Source organism: Pleuronectes platessa, chromosome 12 (genome assembly GCF_947347685.1).
Source record: "Pleuronectes platessa chromosome 12, fPlePla1.1, whole genome shotgun sequence".
NCBI classification, from domain to species: Eukaryota; Metazoa; Chordata; class Actinopteri; order Pleuronectiformes; family Pleuronectidae; genus Pleuronectes; species Pleuronectes platessa.
In genome coordinates this window covers 8,711,679-8,732,987 of record NC_070637.1, presented here as the reverse complement: position 1 = coordinate 8,732,987, position 21,309 = coordinate 8,711,679, and the positions used below count along the sequence as shown (strand labels likewise).

General features: G+C 42.8%; 2 protein-coding genes across 3 annotated transcripts; one reads left to right on the top strand and one right to left on the bottom strand.

Moving 5' to 3' along the window:
* The first annotated feature begins 376 nt into the window (after positions 1-376).
* On the top strand, positions 377-13,259 carry inpp5f (inositol polyphosphate-5-phosphatase F). Of its 2 annotated transcripts, none has more exons than XM_053436401.1 (20): positions 377-860; positions 2,546-2,626; positions 3,085-3,221; positions 3,913-4,041; positions 4,205-4,372; positions 4,467-4,523; positions 4,843-5,041; positions 5,233-5,412; positions 5,785-5,852; positions 6,211-6,335; positions 6,451-6,528; positions 6,700-6,820; positions 7,645-7,773; positions 8,004-8,121; positions 8,210-8,408; positions 8,730-8,801; positions 8,886-8,959; positions 9,137-9,265; positions 9,344-9,431; positions 9,583-13,259. In XM_053436401.1, exons 1-20 carry the CDS (start codon positions 764-766, stop codon positions 10,715-10,717), a joined length of 3,384 nt encoding a protein of 1,127 aa, XP_053292376.1. In that variant the 5' UTR covers positions 377-763; the 3' UTR covers positions 10,718-13,259. The 2 variants fall into 2 exon arrangements, with proteins under 2 accessions (XP_053292376.1, XP_053292375.1); XM_053436400.1 differs by having other exon boundaries at positions 4,187-4,372.
* A 651-nt stretch (positions 13,260-13,910) lies between these two features.
* mcmbp (minichromosome maintenance complex binding protein) lies at positions 13,911-21,246 on the bottom strand. Its single transcript, XM_053436032.1, has 16 exons — positions 21,046-21,246; positions 19,991-20,082; positions 19,711-19,851; positions 19,583-19,624; positions 19,393-19,482; positions 19,117-19,258; positions 18,124-18,269; positions 17,835-17,932; positions 17,575-17,747; positions 16,327-16,450; positions 16,117-16,234; positions 15,862-16,027; positions 15,590-15,723; positions 14,707-14,874; positions 14,468-14,556; positions 13,911-14,128 (listed from the first exon to the last, which is right to left on the bottom strand). The coding sequence occupies exons 1-16, from the start codon at positions 21,101-21,103 to the stop codon at positions 14,002-14,004; spliced, it is 1,908 nt and encodes a 635-aa protein (XP_053292007.1). The 5' UTR covers positions 21,104-21,246; the 3' UTR covers positions 13,911-14,001.
* Positions 21,247-21,309: the final 63 nt, after the last annotated feature.

Sequence of the window (21,309 nt, the reverse complement as noted above, 5' to 3'; positions counted from 1 at the left end):
TTCACCCCCAGGGCCCGGCTGAGTCATAACTGACAACATATTTGTGCCATTAACCCTACATGGATGGAGACATGACTGGTGGGGTTTCTCTACAAACACACTTTATTACTCTACAAATTACCTACATCAGAATAGAAATTCACTATTATTTGTTTTGGGGTTTATAATCCTGTAATTAATAATCATCCCTCTCATAAAACTTTAAACAGAACATACGTTTTCTGTGTTGCTTTCCCCTGAAATGTAATTTTAACAAAAAGGACAAACTAATGTCATGGAACATACCCTGCAGAGGAAATACAAGAAACTAATACTTGAGATGATGACGGCTAAGTCAAATGTCACGTGTCATTGTTTGGAGCAGGAAACGGTGTGTTACGCCGGACACACACCCGCACACACGCATAGCAGCTGCTGTCTGGAACTCACTCTATCTCGTTCATTGATGTGTTAACCTACTCTGTGCCCGACATGCTAGTGGGAAGGGACACTTCTCCACCCGGAAGGGAATTAAATGACCAACATGCGTAGATTTGGAATAAACACATCCGACACGCATCCAGCTGCTGCCGCCGCCGCCGCTGCTAGCTCGCTAGGTAGCTAGCTGCCGTAGCTCCTCGGTGGGAAGCAGAGCTAACCGTGGCTAGCAGCGGTTCACCTCCAAGACGTGGAAGTTGTGCATTAACGGGACCTGGCTTGACTGCTCAGCCAGCTAGTAGCTTGTTGTTTGTTGGTGCGTGTGTGTTTACGTGAAGGGAAAAACATGGAGCTGTTTCAAGCCAAGGACGAGTACATTCTCCAGAGCGGGGACCGGGCTCTGTGGTGCAGCCGAAAAGATGGGACCATGGCGCTGAGACCTGGTACGTACTGTCCGCTTTTACATGAGAGCTCGGTCCTCCACGGCAGCCGGGGATGTACAGGAAGCTAACCTTTGTCAATGTTACCTGTTGGGGTGAAATTACACCTCTGTGCTTCCTGGCCTGTCTGGGATTAACTCACATTCTGTTAGAGGTGTCGCTGTCACTGTGTATGTACATCACCTCAGAGGTTTAGTATAATCTCACTCTGGTATCTGCCACTCGTTCATGTGTGTAATGAACGTTATTCATATCATTTACAGCTTTAGATCACCCAGCTATGTTGATCAAAACTATATTTTTGACAGTACGAGTGTATGCGCCATTCCCATGTCTTGAAATCCTCGTCCTAGCCTTCATTTCGGGAGTGCCAACACCCAAGACCGACTCCAAACTTCTTACTTTGCCTCTTATGCTACACACTGGAGAATAGACGTGACCTTTTGTATTTAGATCAGGCTGTAACTGAGCGGAAATAACAATGTCAGCTCACTAACCACGATGACACTGATGACAGTTTTTAACACACTGAGTTCTTTGGAATCTATAGCTCCATTCATTTTAAATCGGCACCATGTAAAACAGCATTAATGCTCAACACAAACAGACTCAAACCGGCATGTTATGTGCAGCTGAGTTCGGTAAAGCATGGTTCAGATATAAAGGCAACTGCTGCTGTGTCAAAGAATCGGTCATGCTTCCCTGATAAATGAAAATGAACATCCCCTTATAAAGTGAAAGAAAAGTTTGGACCCAGCCAAAGGGCTGTCTGTGCGTGTTCTCCTCCTTATCACTTGGAGTCGTATGGGCCGTGCAGCCATCCTGAACAGGTTTTTAGTTGCAACACTCTTTCATTATTTAATTGGAAAAAGGGTTTCCACTCCTCGCTGGGTTTCCGCTTCTCTCACCAGAACACTGTGAAGTACTTCCATGATATTACTCATCGTGAGTGAAGTTGTGGAACTGCTTTAGTCTGCCTCTTCTCTGTTTTTTATTTTCTTTCTACCTTCCTGGTAGGGGCGCTCAGCCAGTTTTCCCACATGAATTTCTCTGGCGAGTGGAACAGGAAGAATCATTGTCTACTGCTTCCCTACAGTTGATGTTCCCCACCCTTGTCACACCCATCACAATTTAATAGTTTTCCTCCACCGTGATGTTTAATCCATCACTGAAGTCTTCCAGTTTGTGCCCGCTGTTTGAAAAACTTTAGAAAATGGAGACAGGGTAGTTTTTTCTTCAGTCAAATGTCACTTTCCTCTCTACAATGTACATTTTATATAAATAAGGAAAATGAATCACAGACCTACATCACCGATTTAGTGATGTCCTTCTGTATGAGTTCTAACTGACAAGTTCTTTACCAAGTCTTTGTGTCTTTGAGGTGAAAGGTGAGAGTGTTGTTTTTGACAGTAGTAACAGGAACTCGTGCCACTGTCGTGAGGTACTTTCTGCTTTGTTAACTCAAACCTGAAGTGTTTAGTGTGAACATTTAGCTGTGACTGAAAGAAAATGTGATATTATGTGTGTCTCTAATATTTTAACAGATAACTAAAGACCTCAATTTGAATTCTGTGCTTACGAATATCTAACACTGTATCCTAGCTGCTTATCTGACTTAAAGCATATTAAGGCTGAGCTGTGTTGCCAAACCACTGTACTGAAGTTTCATGTCTCTGTTTTTCTTTCAGCCACAGACCTGCTGTTGGCTTGGAATCCAGTGTGTCTGGGTTTGGTGGAAGGTGTCATTGGAAAGATACAGCTTCACACAGGTAAGTGGAGGATGTGAAACATTGAACGGAAACATCAGTGCCAGTATTTTCTATCTGTGGAGATATGAGTTACCGAATCATCCAATGCTTTATGACGCTCCTTATTCAGATGGAAACGTGTGAAAGAAATGTGCTAATTGTTTTTGAAACGTGTGTAGTTATGAAGAGGGGTGAGCTGATGGTGATGATTAATCTGTTTTTGCTAACTGTGTGACTCTGTGGTCTTTGGTTTGGAGGTTTGTGATGATATTCATCACAAGAAAATGAATGATGAAAATGTATTATTCTGGTAAATCAGATGGATTAAAACGATTTAAATATTTATTAACTAGATGTCTTGTGGTGTTGCCTTTTATAAAAGAAAATTTGGTGTGCAGCTGCTTTCTTCACACCTTTCAGAATGTGAGGAATTCTGCACCCATGACTCATCTCCCCCTTCTCCTCTCTCATCTCTGCAGATCTTCCTCTTGGCCTCGTACTAATCCGCCAGAAAGCGCTGGTGGGCCATTTACCCGGCAACCACAAAGTCTACAAGATCACCAAGATAGCTGTCATTCCTCTGTCTGACGAAGAGCCCCAGGAGCTGGAGCTGGAGGTGTGCATGATAATACTGTGAATGAGATACGGGAAGTTGTCTTTTAGTTATTGTATTCAGCCTCCCTGACAAGCATTCTAACAGTGCCTGGGAGAATCCTAAAATGTTTTCATTCGCCCAAGAATACCCTTTATGTGTCATTGAGTGATTCATCCTGAAGATAACAGTGGTGCAAAATGAGATGTAGTTGTTATTTTATTTTTCTCTTTTTAAAAGATCTGTTTTATTTTCCACCCACACGTTTAGAGTGGAAAATTAAATGCAGCCATAAAATTGCTGTAATGGATCTCATAGGAAGTTGACTGTTGCTTTCAGGGGGGCTTCATGGATGGTGAGACAGAATATTTCCAAGTGAGTAAACAAAGAGGAGGGTGATAGTTCTTTGATTGGCTTCTAGACTCCGTCTGCACAGTGATCATTCCTCCTGCATTGTCCCTAGAGATCCTATAGACCAGTGTAGCTGTGCCATTTTTTACTGCACCAGAGAGTCAAGAGGAGAACTGTGTACTCCTTTAGTTTTTAGCTGTACTGTGAGTAGTCAATAGAAGTTTGAGTGTTCTTGTTCTGCACTTTGAGTCTCACAGACACTCTGGTTTTGAGAACTTCCAGTTGGTATCAAACAGAGTTATTTATTATCTTAATATCTATGTCATGTTGTGTAATGGAACTTTTTTAAAACTAACTTTTTCAGCTGTGCAAGAAGCATCACTTTGGAATCGACAAACCAGAGAGACTGGCCCCGTCTCCCGACGAGTCAAAGTTTCTGATGAAAACCTTGAGTCAGATCAAGTCTAATGTGGCTGTGCCCATCAAGAAAAAGGTATTATTGTGTTTAACCCATTAAATGCACTCTTCTCTTCAAAACCACTATACCTTTCCTATCCTTTCCCCTTTGTTTTGCTGTTCTCATGGGTTTTTGGTTTCTTTGGTTTGACCGCTCTTTTCTATCCATCCATCCAATCCAGTATTCCCCTGCCTTCCAGGTGAAGGAGAACAAAGAGAAGGAGCGACTGGAGAGGCGGCTGCTGGATGAGCTGTACAAGGTGTTCATGGACTCCGACTCCTTCTACTACAGCGTGACCTACGACCTGACAAACACAGTGCAGCGTCAAGGAGACTCCGAAAAGACCGGCTTACCCCTATGGAAACAGGTTTGGAGAGAAATAGACGCATAAAGTTGGACTTAACATATGTATGTGGATTGTAAAATGTCTCCCTAATTGTAGTTTTTGACCTTTATGAAAGGTGGATGACCGTTTCTTCTGGAATAAACACATGATCCAGGACCTTATTGACCTTCAGGTAACCACATAGAAATACAGACTGGTACCGTTTATTATTGTTTATTTATTTTAGAATTGAATAAAGGCCCAGATTTGATTCAATGACAATTGTGGAAACGGTTATGGTATTTACTTTACAATTGTCAGCTCAAAGAATGTAGCTGGTCTTCTCAGTAAATGTGGCAGTTGCATGTTCTGATAATTCGAGCATTGTCAGCAGTGTATGGAAATACTGAGGGAATAGAGGAGATAAGTATGGAGGATATCTATTTTGAAAACTTGGTGGACTTTGTGGCGCTTCCTTATCAGCCTTTTATTTTTCCCTTTGACGGCTCCAGGTCCCAGAGATCGACTTCTGGGTGATACCAATCATCCAGGGATTTGTACAAGTGGAGGAACTGGTGGTGAACTACAATGAGACATCAGACGAGGAGAGGAGCAGCCCTGAGACACCGCCACAGGAGGTCACCTGTGTTGATGACATCCATCCTCGCTTCACTGTGGCACTGATCTCCAGACGTAGCCGCCACCGTGCAGGTAGAGGCCCAAAGGTCATGCTTGAGCTCTGATTCAGCCCTGATTCAGCCCAAATGTGTTGGTTCCGCTTTGTGATTAGAACTGATAGGACTTCTCTCTCAAAAAGCTTGGATTAACTTGGTAGACAATTGTGTCTTCATCTGTGATATAAATAATCTGGCTGTTTGTTGATTTATTCTCTTTTCCCAAAGGGATGCGGTACAAACGCAGGGGAGTGGATACAGATGGCCATGTGGCTAATTATGTGGAGACAGAGCAGTTGATCCACGTGCACAGTCACACTCTGTCCTTTGTGCAGTCTCGTGGCTCTGTGCCTCTCTTCTGGAGCCAGGCCGGGTACCGCTACAATCCCCGGCCACGCTTAGAGAAAGGTCAGCACGGCTGCAGCATACTGCATATGATCTTATAGAGAGCATTTTTCCAAGGCTGTCGTTGAGTATAATGGACCTTCCACTTCCACACTTTGTTATGGTTGTACTTTAAAAAAAAAATTCAATACCAGTGTTCTCTTCTCACACACCAGTCTTGTGTATTTGAGCTGTGTTTAGCTCATCAGCCAGATATAGTTATCATGTCAGTCATTTGTCCCTGCTCTACTTGTCTTGTTCTTCTTAGCTGGCACAGAAAACAGCACTTCTTTCTTTATAGTTACATTTATGTTAAATCTTGCATGCAATTTTTTTTAATGTTTTATCCCAGAGTTGGACATATGAAAATCATTTTCATATTTGCTTATGTTTTAGGAGAGAAGGAGACTATGTCTTACTTTGCCGATCACTTTGAAGAGCAGCTTAAACTCTACCAGAAACAGGTGAGTCATTTCCCTATGTGTATGCTGTGGTATGTGCTTAGTGTATTTTTTGGACTGCAAACATGCATAAGTCTTGGTTTGAATTTCTATTTAAAATGTATCATGACTGTGGTTGTTCAGCCATCTGTGACTGTGAAACATTTGTTCAGACTGAGGTTCAAGTGTGTGAACTACCACATGCTTCATTCGTGAGCAGAATTAATGGATTCTTAAAGTAAACTTTGTCCATGTGTGAAGACGCCATGAGAAGTGTTAATTCATTTTTCGGTCCTCTGATATTTAACATCACAGTGTGTTTCTATGGCTTAAAGGGGCACTCGCTACGTTAAATGACAGCATTGTTTATTGTCTTCTTCAGGTTATTATTAACTTAGTGGATCAAACTGGACGAGAGAAGGTGATTGGGGACGGGTATCTAAAGCAAGTCCTGCTCTACAACAACCCAAACCTCACATATGTTTCATTTGACTTCCATGAGCACTGGTAAGAGAGACGCTTCCCTCAGAAATGAAACTTGTTCATGAATGTACATAAAACAAAACTATTATGCCACAATGCATTAACTTCCCCTTAATGTTTCTTACATCCTATTTTTTAGCCGGGGCATGAGGTTTGAGAATGTGCAAATACTGACCGATGCAATTTCTGATCTCATCACTGACATGAAATGGGCCTGGTAAGCATCATGCCGGTATTTTACCTTTGAGAGAAATACCAATAAAATGACGGCTAGATATTAGACAGGAAGCAACAATAATCCCCCAGTAGACCATAGCATGTGTTCCTAGTGTCTGACATATCTTAACCATATGGATGTCACTACTGTGAACACATCTTTCTCTGTCAGGGTCGACCAAGCAGGAGTCATCTGCAAGCAGGAGGGAATCTTCCGAGTCAACTGCATGGACTGTCTGGACCGGACCAATGTTGTTCAGGCGGCCATTGCTCGGGCAGTGATGGAACAACAGGTGAGAGGTTTTCTTTGTCTGGGCGCAGGCAAGGAAATGAACATGAATGTCTCATCACACTCACACGTCTGCGGTTCCTTGTCGATGCTGCTCAGTAAAGATAACTTACTTTTGCCACTACCAGTGTTTTAGACTTTAGTTCCTCATGTAAAGATAAATAAAGTTAACTTCTCAGACTCTTAAAGCTTCTATCTGCCAATAGCCTATGAAGAGCGTGAGTAATTGCAATAATCAAGTATTGTTCAGAGTTAATACACATGGTCAGTGTTGCTGTTAATTTAGTTTTTTTTTTTAAAAGAAGTAATGTTTTAGAAATGATTCCAACATTTATAATCTAGAATAATCAACATTATCATAAATTTCCTTTATCATTTATTTGACTACTTATAAAGTTGGAATTACAAAGTGATTTACAAAGTCTCATTCATTAGATTCACTTGTCAAATTAATGCCTTCTATTATTTGGTAGGCAGTTACACTTATGTTTCTGCAACTGTTTACTAATGTGAATGCAGATCACACAGACAGTTAACATTAGACAATGGATGTTCATGCACCACTGAACTACAAAGAGCAAAGATTAGTTATATAGTGCCCACCAACCCCGCTGTCTATTATTCAGCTCAAACGGTCTATTATTTGACTGTCTACAGAGACTCCACCATATTCATCATGTGTAACATTTAATCATTGAATACCATTGTAAATAGAGTGGTTCGTAAAAGTGGGCATGAGCAGACCTTTCTGTAACTTAAAAGAGAGACATCTCAATGTACGCACAGTTCCTGCCCAAGGACAAACATTTTTTTTACCTCTTCCTGCAGCTGAAGAAACTGGGTGTGATGCCTCCAGAGCAGCCTCTACCTGTCAAGTGCTACAGGATTTATCAGATCATGTGGGCCAACAATGGAGACACCATCAGCAGACAGTACGCGGGAACAGCAGCGCTCAAGGTAACCCGATTGACTTTGCACACGTTTACATCTGAATCAGTGTTTGCTTAAAAAACAGTGGTGGAGTTGTTTCAGCCATTGAGACACAAGCTTTCTCTTTGACTAGGACTCATAAATCAGTTGACAGTATTTCCGTGAATTAAACACATCAGAATGACAAGTATGGACTGATCTTTTTGGAAAAGGGCTGAGATGACAGACGGTCAGTTTAACTGTTTGATGTGTTTTAGGGAGATTTCACCAGGACCGGGGAGAGAAAACTGGCTGGCGTGATGAAGGATGGCGTGAACTCAGCCAACCGCTACTATCTGAACCGTTTCAGGGATGCTTACAGACAAGCTGTCATTGGTATGGAAAAACCGGCTGATTTAATAGCTATATACGTATGTGTATCTGTATCCAGGTTGTCCTAAAAACTGAATGCCTCTCCCTGCAGACCTAATGATGGGCCTGCCAGTGACCGAGGACTTGTACTCCATCTTCAGTAAAGAGAAGGAGCATGAGGAGAAAGAGCAAGAGAGCCAAAGAGGAGCTCAGGAGCAGGTCAGCCTCCTGCTGCAGACCTACATGCAGCTTCTTCTGCCAGATGATGAGAAGTTTCATGGTGGTTGGGCTCTCATCAACTGTGACATGAGGTTTGTGGCTAGCTGTTCCATCTAAGTTCCCCATGTTTATCAAAGCCTGACTCCCACTATTGTCAAAAGCTGATGTATCCCCAGACAACCTACACTTTGGATGTTGGAAGGATGTGTTCAGTATAAACACAGACAATGTAATGGTTATTTAAGTTAAATTTATGACCAAAAACCATACATTTTAGCAAATCAATCATCTGACTATTCAAAACAAATTTATACATGGATGCAGATAATTACACAGGGTTCACTCACTGTTACTTGAAAAGGGAAGGTTGTGAAAAGCTTTTGTCATAATACCGTTCTCTTACTACCCACCAGCCTCATCGATGCGAACAACAAAGATGTGGATGTGCTGCTGCTTCTGTCTGACAAAGCCTACTACATTGCTTAGTAAGTCTGACTTTAAATTGTCCATACATTTTCTTTAAAAATGCTTCTTACAGATTCACTTACGTTTATTCTACTACCCTGCAGTTATGACGAAGAAGCAGATAAAGTCAACCAATACCAGCGCCTGAATTTAGAGGGTTTGGAAAAGATTGAAATTGGTAAGAAGTCAGACTTAAAGGAAAAGTTAAGTTCCTCGTTCACTCCCTGACTCACCCAACACTTCCCAAAAGTGTAGTTTCTCAGTAACCCTTTAGCAACATCGCAGTGAATTTAGATTCATGCAAGGAAAGCACATTGCCAAAAATGGAAGGTCTAAGTTTTGTTTCCTTTCACAGGTCCGGAGCCTACTCTGTTTGGGAAGCCAAAGTTCTGCTGTATGCGTTTGCATTTCAGGAATGAAGAGTCGAGTGGATACTTCCACACGCTGAGGGCAGCGGCACGAAATCCTGAGGATGATGGAAAAGGTAGGATATAATACACTTCTTTAGATTCTTTAAAGGCAGGAAAAGAATGTTGACACTGTACATTGTTACATATTTCAGATACATTGCAATGCATAGCTGAGATGCTGCGCATAACAAAACAGGCCACAGGGTTGGACATGCTAGTGGTTGAAAAGAAGCTTGAGAGGTGAGTAGTTGGTCTTTATTTAGATAAGGAGAATTATCAGTTTATTATACACATGATTTAATGCATCTGAAACATCTGTGGCCATCTTAGCACTGTTTTAACTAATAACCAATTCTAAGAGCTGTTCCTTGCTCACTTGTGTTTGTTTCAGGCGACAGAGTCGACCTCATGAGGATATAATGGGGATCCAGAACAAACCAGCTGATCAGGTCCAGGGTAGCTCGGGTTTGGCACAAGGCAAAAGTTTCCTCCTGAACAAATTCTCCTCTCTCAATCAGAAAGTCAAACAGACCAAGACAAATGTAAACATTGGCAACTTCAAGCCCCTCGGAAAGCTGGGCACTTTCTCGAAGCCTGACGTAAAAGTCAATTTCCTAAAACCAAATATGCATGTCAACCTGTGGAAGTCGGACAGCAGTTTGGAAACATCAGATAACAACCCTAGCAAAGACATCGCAGACGAGCACTCTGAAATCTCAGATGACTCAGACTCCTATAACTCTGACCCAGAGCACCCGTGTTCTGGTTCCTTAGAAAACGTGGACTATGTTCTGCCCAGCTGTGGCATTGTAGCATCAAACCCGAGACTGGGCAGCCGCTCCCAGTCTATAGGTAGCGTGGAGCTAAATATCCCCTCTGTTATCCGGGTCACTGGCTGTGAGGGAACGCAGGAAAGCTCCTCTCAATTAAGCGACGACAAGTCTCCAGGTTCCGCCTCAGTGGCTGAAGAAGCCATCTTGATTGACTTCGGTACTCCCATTGATGCCTACTGCCACCAGTTTGTCCAGGATGCACAGACCAAACCCGTCGAGGTGTTTGGAGAGAATCCACCAGCTTCTGCACCAAACTGTCCTAAAAACAACCCAGCAAACTCAGACAAACAGCCAGGCTCCGAGCCGCCCGTTCAGGAGGAAGAGCCCCAGCTCCCGAGGCCATCTCAGCTAGACGTCCAGTCCACTACCTCCAATTCCAACCTCCTCACCGTCCAGAAGCCCAGCTCAGCGGCCTCAGGCGGCTCTCAGAGGAGTCTGTGCTCACAGTTGGAAGGAAGCCTCGGCCCTTCGCCTGCAGACAGCAACGGCAGCCGAGTGGTGTCCCCCTTTGCCAAGATCAAGAGCTCCATGGTCCAGGTGGCCAGCCTCACCCAGGCGGGACTCACCCAAGGCATCAACTTTGCTGTGGCAAAGGTGCAGAAGAGCCCCGAGCCAGATGCTGTAAACGAGGCCCAGGAGAACGAGCTGAAGGCAATGTTTACACAGTGCCAGACCAGGATCATTCAGATCTAGTGCTTTCCTTGTAGCAGTACGACATATTGATACTTCCTCTATGGTAGTAGTAGCAAAGCTTGCACATAGCGTCACTACTCAGTCAAGAGCTGCACTCTTAAACTTACCCTTTAGTTTAAAATGCCCACAATAATGATGACTCTTGTACAGCATTAACAATTTACAGAGATATACATACACTCCACATGACAGTGACCATGTTTGCAGGTACATAAATATGGATTCTCGTTAAGCTCTTGTCTCCTTGTAGTGGAATCTTACACATGATGTAAATGTCTCAGTGTAAGTATCTAGAAGCTAAGCTGGGTATAACATTGCATAAAGTAAATAGTAAAATATTTGGGAAGTGTTATAATTCCCATTTGTCAGTAAAACAAAGTTATGCAAGTAACATGTTATTAAAATTAGTGCATATGCAAAATCCTAACTCATTGGAGAAATAATAAGAAACACTTAAGGTTTTTAAGATGTTTTAAACTGATGTACTTGCAGAGTCATACCTATTCTGTTTTTGTGCATGTAAACATGTCACTGTCTGTAACTTTACGTGGTCACGCACAATGCTTGTGCATGTGAGGTGAACGGTAGCAACTGATTTTGACAGCGCAGGCAAACATCAGCTGCATGTTGAGCGACCAACTCTGACAAGCACTGTACATTCATCCAGTACGTGCAGGTCGCTTGTTGGCGATTGTTATATAGACCTCGTCACACACGCGATTTGCAGCAGTCGCTGTTAAATCCGACCAAATATCTTTGTGTGGTTCCCAAAGGAAAACTCTGTGTAAACTGTAACCCTTTGTATAGCTGTCAGAAACTAGCCAGACGACATTCTGTACGTAGTTATCCTATGTAATACCAATGTTGTCAAGTGTAACTTACAAGATATACCATTATAGAAATAATAACTACACAAGCCCTTAGTAAGTAAGAGTGTTCTGGTTAATGATATGTACAGTGAATATTGTATGTTTAACTGTTCCCTCGGTAGAGCCCCTTCCCTTAAGCTTTTTGTACATGTTAGGGGGGCAGCTTCACATATTCAGAGAGTTACAAGCATTATATTTTGAAAAGAACGCTCAGTACTGTCATCGCTAACCACAAGTAACCAGAAACCTGCTGGTTGGAGTTGTTTTTGATAGATTGATATATTGAAAGAACTATTCTGAAAATGGTTGTATAGATTCATGAGGGTGTGTTTGAACCGAGTCCTCAGCCACCGTTGTAAACTGACGTTGCATATTTTGGAAAAGAGACAGGAGGGTAGCATATAGTAATATAGGTAATAGATGCACCCAATTATTAGAAACACTGACGCTTATGCACTCCTCCGAACTGAGAGCATATTTGCCTTAACAGGGAATATAAGCAAGATATGTATATCAGGTATTTATGGCAAAATCTACCTTTTTAAATCCATTCTTACATGTTACATTTTGGTGTACTGTATAAATCCTCATCTTCAGGGTTACTGTAAGTCATCCAATCTTAATCTTGGGATATTTCATCCGCTGGCTCATGTGTTCTCCACGAGCGGGTTTAAGAGATGTTTGTATGAGTGCGTATAGCCTTTAAAGTGTGTGAGTGTGTGTGTTTGAGCCTCCCTGCTGCTGCTGGTGTTTAGGATTGCTTGCCTTAGAGCTCTAGTTATATTTATGTGCTAAGAACGGTGTAAACATTGTTATACATTGTTGTATTTTCACTAACTTCTAAAAGTGAAGTTACGCATCTTTAGGAACCTGTTAAACTTTAAAGTTGTCCGAATCTCATGCTCCTCTTCATCCCACCGTTGAGTATATTTTGTCATTTTCTCATAAATGATAGTTAAGGAGCAGAAAAATCCCAACATAACTGTTCATGTTTCATATTTTGTGTTATATTTGCCTCTTCTCTGCATTCGTCATGCTCACCAGCAGATAAGATGTGGAACAAGTGTATATTTTATTGGACTTTACTTGTGTTTAAGTGAGACCGTAGTGGGTGCTAGATTATATAGTCATTGAACCTGCTGATAGTGCGTTGTGCTGCCAAAGCTTAAAGGTGATGGCTGTAATTCAAAGTTTTAACGCAGGGGGTAAAAGGTGTACTTATTTTCCAACTTCCTTCAGGAAGCAAACACTGGAGTAGTTTAAGATATTCTGAACGGAACAGAGATCCTCAACATTCCTTAGAGACCACAAGGCCTCCGCGCTGGTGTTTATATGCAAAAGCTGACATAGTTAAGATTTAATCCTGTATTTGCTGGGTGATATTTTTGGTTCCTCATACCATTTGTTTGTTTTTATACCAAGTGCTTTTCCAACCACCTCCTCATTTGTCATCTGTGGTTGTCCTCCCCTTCCGTTAGACCATGACGTACTACCATATGACTAGAGGTCTTAAAGCATTTGATTTGCACTGTTTGAACACATTTTCTAAGTGTTTGCACCATTTCATCAGAATGTCTTTGGTCATTGTCTTTCATCTTTACCAACTGACTGTTGTCATTGATTTCCACAGTGTACTGAGATTAATTGTATATTAAAGTATCCTATTTATTCTTTTTCTTGTTGGGTGTGTTTCTATGAAAGGCGTATATTCTTTTTCCTTTGGGAAGAAGTTCCACTATAAATAAAAGGCATGAGATAAAGCGCACATTCATTGTCATAAGTTACTAGAGAGTCTCTGTGCCATCCTATCAAACAGTTTGCTCTGTAGAGATACTGGCAACATCCTAAATGTCCACTGATGGAATAAATTACCCTACAGGAAACTAAAGCCCAACAGTACAATGATACCAAATTCACCTGATCTAGAATTATATTTTGATCTGTACCCCATGAATTATTCAAAGAAATCAATGAAAATATTGTCTGACATAATTAAAGTAATTGGATCCACACCCATTTTTAATGGGATCCTTCCACCAAGTTTTGTAGTTATCCATTAAGTGATTTGTGAAATCCTGTAAACTAATAAAGGAACAAATGCAGATGAAACTTAACCTCCCTGGCGGAGTTACGAATCCTGGGGACCTCATTTCTTTGACCTATTAGAAATCAACTATTGTTTAACCGAAATGTTGGTCTGCAGCAACAATACACTAACAATAAGTTAAGTACAACCTACGATCCATTGATATTTTCAATCCACTAACTGAAAATATATCTTAATCCTAACTCTAACCTGGCATAAAAACAGCTGAACAAATCTGTGACATATGAAAAACATTTTTATTACAAACTTGTTTTTTTCTTGAAGGTATCAAAAAGGAAAAACAGGAGCCATCTCATTTGTCTGCCGGATCACGGCTCGTTGCCATTGACACACTTGTGCTGCTCCATCCGGCTCCTCCGCAGCGTCTCGATGTGTTTGGCTCGCAGCCAGCTGTCTCTGGACAGCGAGGTCTGTCCCAGGCTCAGAGACAACAACCTGCAGACAGTCACAGTCAGACACGTTCCACTCTCACACATCTCAGCCCCAATTCATTCCAGACCCTCTGAATACTGTGGTTACATCTCAGTTTCCTGGCCGCGGCCGTCCACCAGGCATTTGGCAAGTCAATACGTTTAATTTGGTTGCACCATGAAGTCACTGTCATCCTGCCTAGGACAGAGGTGGCCTTTCCGACGTCGTCATAATGACTTACTGCTGTGATTATTTCACACTTTGTCAAGAAATCCATGGTTACAGGCTGTTTGTATTATTCTTGATTGATAAAAAGGAAAGAAAGTAAGAAAGGAGCTTATATGAATGTAAATCACAGCCCACCTCGCCACAACCAGCATCCTGTGCAGGTCCTCTGCAGATACGCTCTGGGGGTCGTCCTTCCTCATATCGACAAAGTCATCCTCGACTGACTGAGGACACCAGAAAAGGACAAGCACTTGAAGGACACTAATGCACACAGACTGCTCATCAGACAGACACACACACACAGGCCTACTGAGTACAAAAGCACACAAGAAAGGGAACAGATGCGCACAATCAGTTTCGACAGTGTGTCTCACCTTGGTCATTTCATCAGAGATGCTGTAGTCCAGCAGCCGAGCGACGCTCAGGTACATTCTGAGCTTGTTGAGCAGTGATGAGGTCTGCGGGTGCATGTGGATGCCGCTGAGATACTCCTCCATGTGTTGTGGGTCAACCTGAGACTGTACTTTGATCTGACAATCTGACTGTGGAGTTCAAAAGTAAGAGTCATATTGATACTGTGTTATACATAGAAAATCTGCATTTGTATACGTGTATTTGTATAGGTGTTGCTATGCAGAAATACGTCATGTCTGCTGTGTGCACGCCTAGGTTGGCATATTCTCAAAACTCCATAGCATTCCAGACTGGATCAAGTCCTAAGCGACTTGACCCATAAAGAATCTGATCAGCTTGACCTCCCAGCTGCCCATCAGCCAATAGCTGTTCAATGTAAACACAGGCGTGCACTTGTGACTTCTAATCAGCCCCAGCAGTTGTTTACTGTGAGCTGCCCTTCACTGCTGGGCCAAATAGATGGCCGGGCCTGACGCCTCTCCCAGGGTTGCTGCTGTGGCCCACAGCTGCCGCCATGGCAACCCACTAGCCCAACACACAAGAATAGCACACAGCGAATTCCTCGGGCTGTTCACAACAGAGTGAGACCCGGGATAAAGGCGCCGGCTGGAGGGGTAGCGGTGGCTGGCCAATGGCAGCTGAGACGACAGCGTGACACTGGCTGGAAACAACCTCCAGCTATTGGCACGGCTGTGTCCCATGAGAGGCTGAAGGAAACCTAACCCCTCCCCTCCCTCCGGTCATACAGGAGAGGACGGGGTAGTTTGGTGTTTTTATTTCATTTTTGAGAGCAGAACTGTGTGTAGTGGAGTTTTTCATCCTGTGGTTTATCTGTGTCCTCACCGGCAGCAGCGAGCGGGCCTCTGACACGATGAGCACGTTAATATTGCAAGGGAATTCCATCTGGTGGTAGTTAAAGTCATAATCAACCTTCTGCCACGAGATCAGGTTCCCCAGGGCCGTGACGTTTCGCACACCTACAACACACACAAACACGCGATGTAGTGACTATCATCTGAATCGAGCCAGACTTGCTGACAGAGTCTGCAGAGAGGCCATTAACGGCAGAGTGTGTCCTCTCAGTGATGTCCCCTTGTGGTGTCTAGGAGTCTCACCTGTTGTGTCCAGCTGTCCCTGCTCCAGCTTGGTTTCATCCAGGAAGAGCGACGTGTTTCTGGCCAGCTGCGCGGCTCCACTCACGAGCCGGTTGGCCACATAGTCCTTTTTAGGAACCAGCTGCATCTGGTTCATGTTTTGGAGGCTCATGCCCAGATAGTATGACTGCACGAGGGGAGGGAAACATTGCAACACTTTTAACACAATAACAATAAACTGTTGCATTATTGTCAAAGTGACAAAAATTCACTCACAGAGGGAACGAGCTTCTGGATGAACTGGTAGAGGCGCTCGGTGTACGAGGCGACCGTAGGACAGCCGCTCAGGTTCAGTGTAAATTTGCCTAGTGGGAGAATATCTCGTCTGGTGTACCTAAAAGAAAATCAAACACTTTAGAATGAAAAATCTCTTAAGACCGGACGGCTGGTTGGTTTAAACAGAGTGGAACTGTATTAGACACGTACACGTTGGAAATGAGATGCAGAATGAGGTACTCGGCAGCCAGGGCATCTCTCAGAAGGACGTGAGTGAAGTATGTGAGTAGCTCGGCTCTAACAGCGGCCATCTCGCTCAGGGTCGAAGATAAAACTGAGGAGGAAAGACAAAGAGTTAAAGAATTCCCTCTATGGCGTCTATAGGCAGTGCTCTATAAAAGCTGTACAGAGCGGAAAAAATCTGCTGCATAATTCCTTTCCTTAGAAAGCTTTAAATGGAAATAATGTGATTCAGAATAAAGGCTCCTTCTTTCTGCTCCTGCACTCAGCCAGAGGGCGACAAGGATGTGACTATAGCTAAGGTTTGTGTAGTCACTGAGTCTAAGACACAGACAGCATTAGAACCCACTGTGGATGGCAGGACAAAAACATATTATTTAAAAAAAGGAGGGTATAGTGTTTATTCAGGATTATTCAACAAATCGTACCTGCTTTTAAACCTATGAATTCTTTCTATGGGTCGGAATCGGGCGGATCCAGGAAACGTTTCTCGTTAACATTGTGAGATTTTTGGGACGTCTTCCTTGATTTCTCAGGAGGAAGGACGACTGAGGGGGACTGATATTTATGTGTGTGCAACTTGATGCAGATCCCAATGAAAATCTGGTGAATTTGAATGTGGTTTCAGTTGACTCTTGCGTTCTACTGACATTCTAGTAAACACTATAATCTATGTGTATAGACTTATTGTTTTTACTCGGCTAACTTTTACCAACCTTTGTAGCAGTAGATTCAGATTAGACCTTTTGTCCATGGAGGGATATTTAAAGGATCGGGCTCTTTTTGTGTTGGTCCATGTTTGAAAAAGGAACACATACTAGTAGTTCCTCCAATTTCTTGTCAGTTAACTGATTTACATAATCTATATAGACATACAGATATGTACGATTCTAGCGGTAAAATACCTCTGTGCTCTCTTGTTGTCCAGACAACTTGTGTTTAAATAGCCCAACATCAGCTCTGATTTAACCACACTTAATGCAAATCAGATGAACAGAAGCTGGACTAATTTACATCTGTACTCTCAGTAAATATCTGACTAAAAACTGCAGTGATGCAACATCTTAGCTCCTGGTGGTGTTCTGTATCATGCTTAGATCTTTTTTCAGTGTTGTCCAATAGGCTATTGTACAAATATCGGAAAATATTGGCATTTAAAGTCCCAAACACGTGCACATTTGTTTGAGACAGTATTCACACTCTGCTGCGTGTCCTTACAGGCACTATTGTCCTCCAAGGTGAGCGAGGGCAGCAGGGGGTTGTTATGCTGCAGCGGTTTGGCGTAGACCATGTGGAGGCGAGGGACCAGCGAGGCCGGTGGGCTGTGCACTCTCTGCTCCTCCGCCGTCTCCATGCAGTCTGCTGGGTCCAGGAGGGATGAGGAGGTTTCTCTGTGTGGACAGGTCAGGGAATGAGTAGGTAGATCAACACCGAGGGGGGGGAAGGGAAATCGAATAAAATTGAATCAGGTGTCTTACTTCCCGTCTGCCAGAGCACTGAGAGCAGGGCTGACGGAGAGGATCCCGTACACCTCCAGTATGTCGTTCAGTTTGAAGCTGTCCCAGTCCTCGTACACCTGCCAACAAAACACAGCTTTGACCTTCTGTCCTGCACTTGTTATGTCCGTTGATAATAATTCTATCGTCTCTGAAATCACCTTTTTAAACTAATGTTTGACTTGAGATAAACCATTCGCCAGTAACTGTATCAACAGTCCAGGTTACATAATTGAAAATGAGCTAAACGCGTAAAATCCACTCAGCCCACCTTAACTAAACAGGAGGGGCCTTTCTCTCCAGGCAGGGGGAAGTTGAGGTCCAGATGAGAGGACGATGCCGTCTGGCTGGATGGAGCTTCTCTCTCCAGTCGTTTACAGTCACCGTTGCCCTGCAGGTCTGTGGGACAGTGAGGACCTGCAGCGAGAGGAGAGTCTGCATTAACGGATCAATTCACCCTTTGAAAATCTGGAATTGTTTGATTATTATAATCTAAGATGTCCATTTGAGGAGTGTGGCTCTTTCTCTCTCTGATGTACTACTTACTGATGCTGCCTGTGCCACAACAGAATAGACACGAAACTAATTGCAATTTGTCTACTCAGCCATTGCTGTAGAAATATCAAGTTTAAAGTTCTTTCTTCAGTTGTCAGATAATCAGCTTATATAAGCTTCAAACAGACTTATCGGTACTGGTGTTTTAATGTCTCTGTCACAAGGGTTTGATGTTTGATAACAACTTAGGAATCTTGACCATATGTGTAGATCTCAGACGATATCGTCTACTAACACCAGTATCTGGACAATAATCAATATTGGGCAGACTCTACTTTACACTTTTGGAGTTTGTTGATATCACAAAGATCGCGAAAAGCTCAACAACAGCTTCTCTGAACTGAAAGAGTCTTAAGGCTTCAGCTGACCACCAGTGACAAGAGGACCAACTGCATTTGCTGATGAATAATAGAGATGTGATTGAAAGATTCTACTAAAGGAAGCTACTAAAATGCCTCTGTGGTGTGAAGTAATTTGAAAGTAAGGACATTTCAGGGGGAACTGCTGTTTTAATTTAACCAAAAGTAGGGACTTTTACAGCTGATGTTTTGAGAAGCTTCTGCAATCACCTCCGAGGATGAATTTACAACCATCTTCATGGAAACAAGACAAATTGTAAGTCTTGAGTCTATGAAAACACTGAGAAGTAGTTGGACACTGACTAGACAATGTTTCTGTTTCCCATCTTTACTTTACTAGCATCACACACCAGTAGGTGGCTCCCTCTGTTTCTGCGGCTGTGTGTCCATGTCGTCGACGTCTTCCTCGTCTTCCTCGTAGCTGCGTTTCTGTCTGCTCGGAACATACGAGGTGGAGGGAACCACTCTTGCTTGGCTGGAGCCGGCATAGCTGTGCGACAGAATTAAGGAAAACTAGGGAAGGACAGAACTATTCCTGCTTCAACTATCACACGATAAAATGTGAATTTCTCCGTCTCCTGTTTGAGGAGAGCTTCCATCATGCAGGGATGACGTGATGAGGATATTTCTTTAACCCAGGGATTTTCTCCAGGGATGGGCACACAGTAGAACGTCTGTCTCTCTGCAGTCACTGTGCTTCTGGAGTTGAAATCCACCTGCAGATAAAACCCAGGAGACGGTGTTGTTAACGGCAAAGCTTAAGCTGAACAGAGGCATTTATAGGTTCTTTGAATGGTTGAGAAGAAGTACACATACCCCACATTCTGTCACATCTTTGTACCTCCCACATCGCATCACCTGGAGATGGTCAGATGACGATGTTATAAATAAAACTCAAACATCAAATGCAAAACCACGCACTGAGGGTTGTATTAATGGCTCACTTTAGCCTTTGAGGATGGATCAACCGTCTCATACACTCCCATGTAGAACTCTGGGTCGAACATGTCTTGGATTAGACAGCGAAACTTCACCAGGCTGTTGGGCTTCAGGTAGTGCAGAGGGATGTCGTTCAGAGAAGGAACCTGCACCCAAATGGAGATGGAGGTAGTTATTTAAAGGTGAGTTTGCTGAAATAGGCTTTGACTTTGACCGTTACACACTTCTTTTGCATCTCAGTTGTAATATATATATGCTGAAAGGATCTGACAGGAGCTGCATTACCCAACTTTGAGCGTCCTTCTCTTTCAGCCGCTCTTTGAAGAACTCGACCGCTTTCGCCTCCCAGCCAGAGTTTGGACTGTTCTGGGAAGCAGCTGAAATGAAGTAACAGGATGGTTATAATAATACAAAACTTTTTCCATCAGCCAGGTTACACATTAAGTTCGGAATATAAAAGCTATTCAGTGTGTTAGGAATTTCAAAATAAGAGGGCACATTTACCAGAGACCAATCAGTTGGTATCAATTGTATCCATTAGGCAATGACTGTTATTTATTGAAAGGGGCTTTTTTTCTCTCTACGACTGTCAAATCAGCAGTGGCGTTGACCAATGGCTAGACAGTAAAACAATATCATAATATAATTGTCAATAATATCAATACAACAAAAGTCGTATTATATATATATATATATATATATATATATGAGATGTAATTTTTGCACATATCACTCAGCCCTCCAGTTAACCAATCATATCAATCAAATCAAAAACAGTATTACTACTAGAGTTGTGACTCACATCAGGACAAAATACACATCAGTATTAGTATTAGTCCACTTTACTTTGAGATACAATACGTTCCATCAATAATACTGATGCCTTCTCAAATATCTTAAAATCAATGATTGCCTGTAAGGGTGAATGAGATGAGCTACAGTAAACACAACAAGTTTTCAAAAAAGTTCTACACACACACTTAAGCTTTGTTGAGAACTTACATGTTTGTATTCATATAGAAGTGAATTTGAAACCACTTAAATCAATTGAATTCTTCATGTTGTGTATTTTCAGTTTGGATGTGTGCACACAAGCATTCACATCAAACCTTACCCACACACACATTAGGGGATTTGTTTATTAAACTAAACCGGAAGTATGTGTGTGTGCAGCAACAAAGCAGCGTTAGTGATTGCAACCCGCAGAAAAATCTTTAACTTCTTCACTCTTAACACAGCTACACACTTGGAGCATGGTGGTTAGCATGGTGCGTTAGCCATGTAGCTAGCAGGCTAGTCTCACGCTGTCACGGTGTAGTTCCGGTGTGTGTCGCTCTCACCGAACATCCCTTCAACCACATCCAGAGGGAGGTCGATCCAGTCCTGAGTGGAGGGCATCGTGGGCCAGGGACGTCTGACGAATATGAAAGCTGTCACAAGTGAATCAAAAACAAATCTTCGAGCAGACACTTGTTGACTTTCTCAACACTCTCAGGACCGCAGGAGCTAGGGCGGGAAATTTGCGTCACCAGTCGAGTAGACCAGGGCGCTTGTTTTGCGCACCGAGACCACCCGGAGCACGGAGACATAACACCGGCTGAATG

What these genes read in the sequence shown, in the direction of transcription:
- inpp5f (XM_053436400.1), top strand. Translation starts at nt 764, where the DNA reads ATGGAGCTGTTTCAAGCCAAGGACGAGTACATTCTCCAGAGCGGGGAC. An exon ending in CGGGAACAGCAGCGCTCAAG is followed by an intron (nt 7,774 to 8,003) that starts GTAACCCGATTG and finishes GATGTGTTTTAG; the next exon opens with GGAGATTTCACCAGGACCGG. An exon ending in TCCTGAGGATGATGGAAAAG is followed by an intron (nt 9,266 to 9,343) that starts GTAGGATATAAT and finishes TACATATTTCAG; the next exon opens with ATACATTGCAATGCATAGCT.
- mcmbp (XM_053436032.1), bottom strand. Translation starts at nt 21,103, where the DNA reads ATGCCCTCCACTCAGGACTGGATCGACCTCCCTCTGGATGTGGTTGAA. An exon ending in GGGACAGCTGGACACAACAG is followed by an intron (nt 15,724 to 15,861) that starts GTGAGACTCCTA and finishes TGTGTGTTGTAG; the next exon opens with GTGTGCGAAACGTCACGGCC. An exon ending in AGGATGCTGGTTGTGGCGAG is followed by an intron (nt 14,129 to 14,467) that starts GTGGGCTGTGAT and finishes GACTGTCTGCAG; the next exon opens with GTTGTTGTCTCTGAGCCTGG.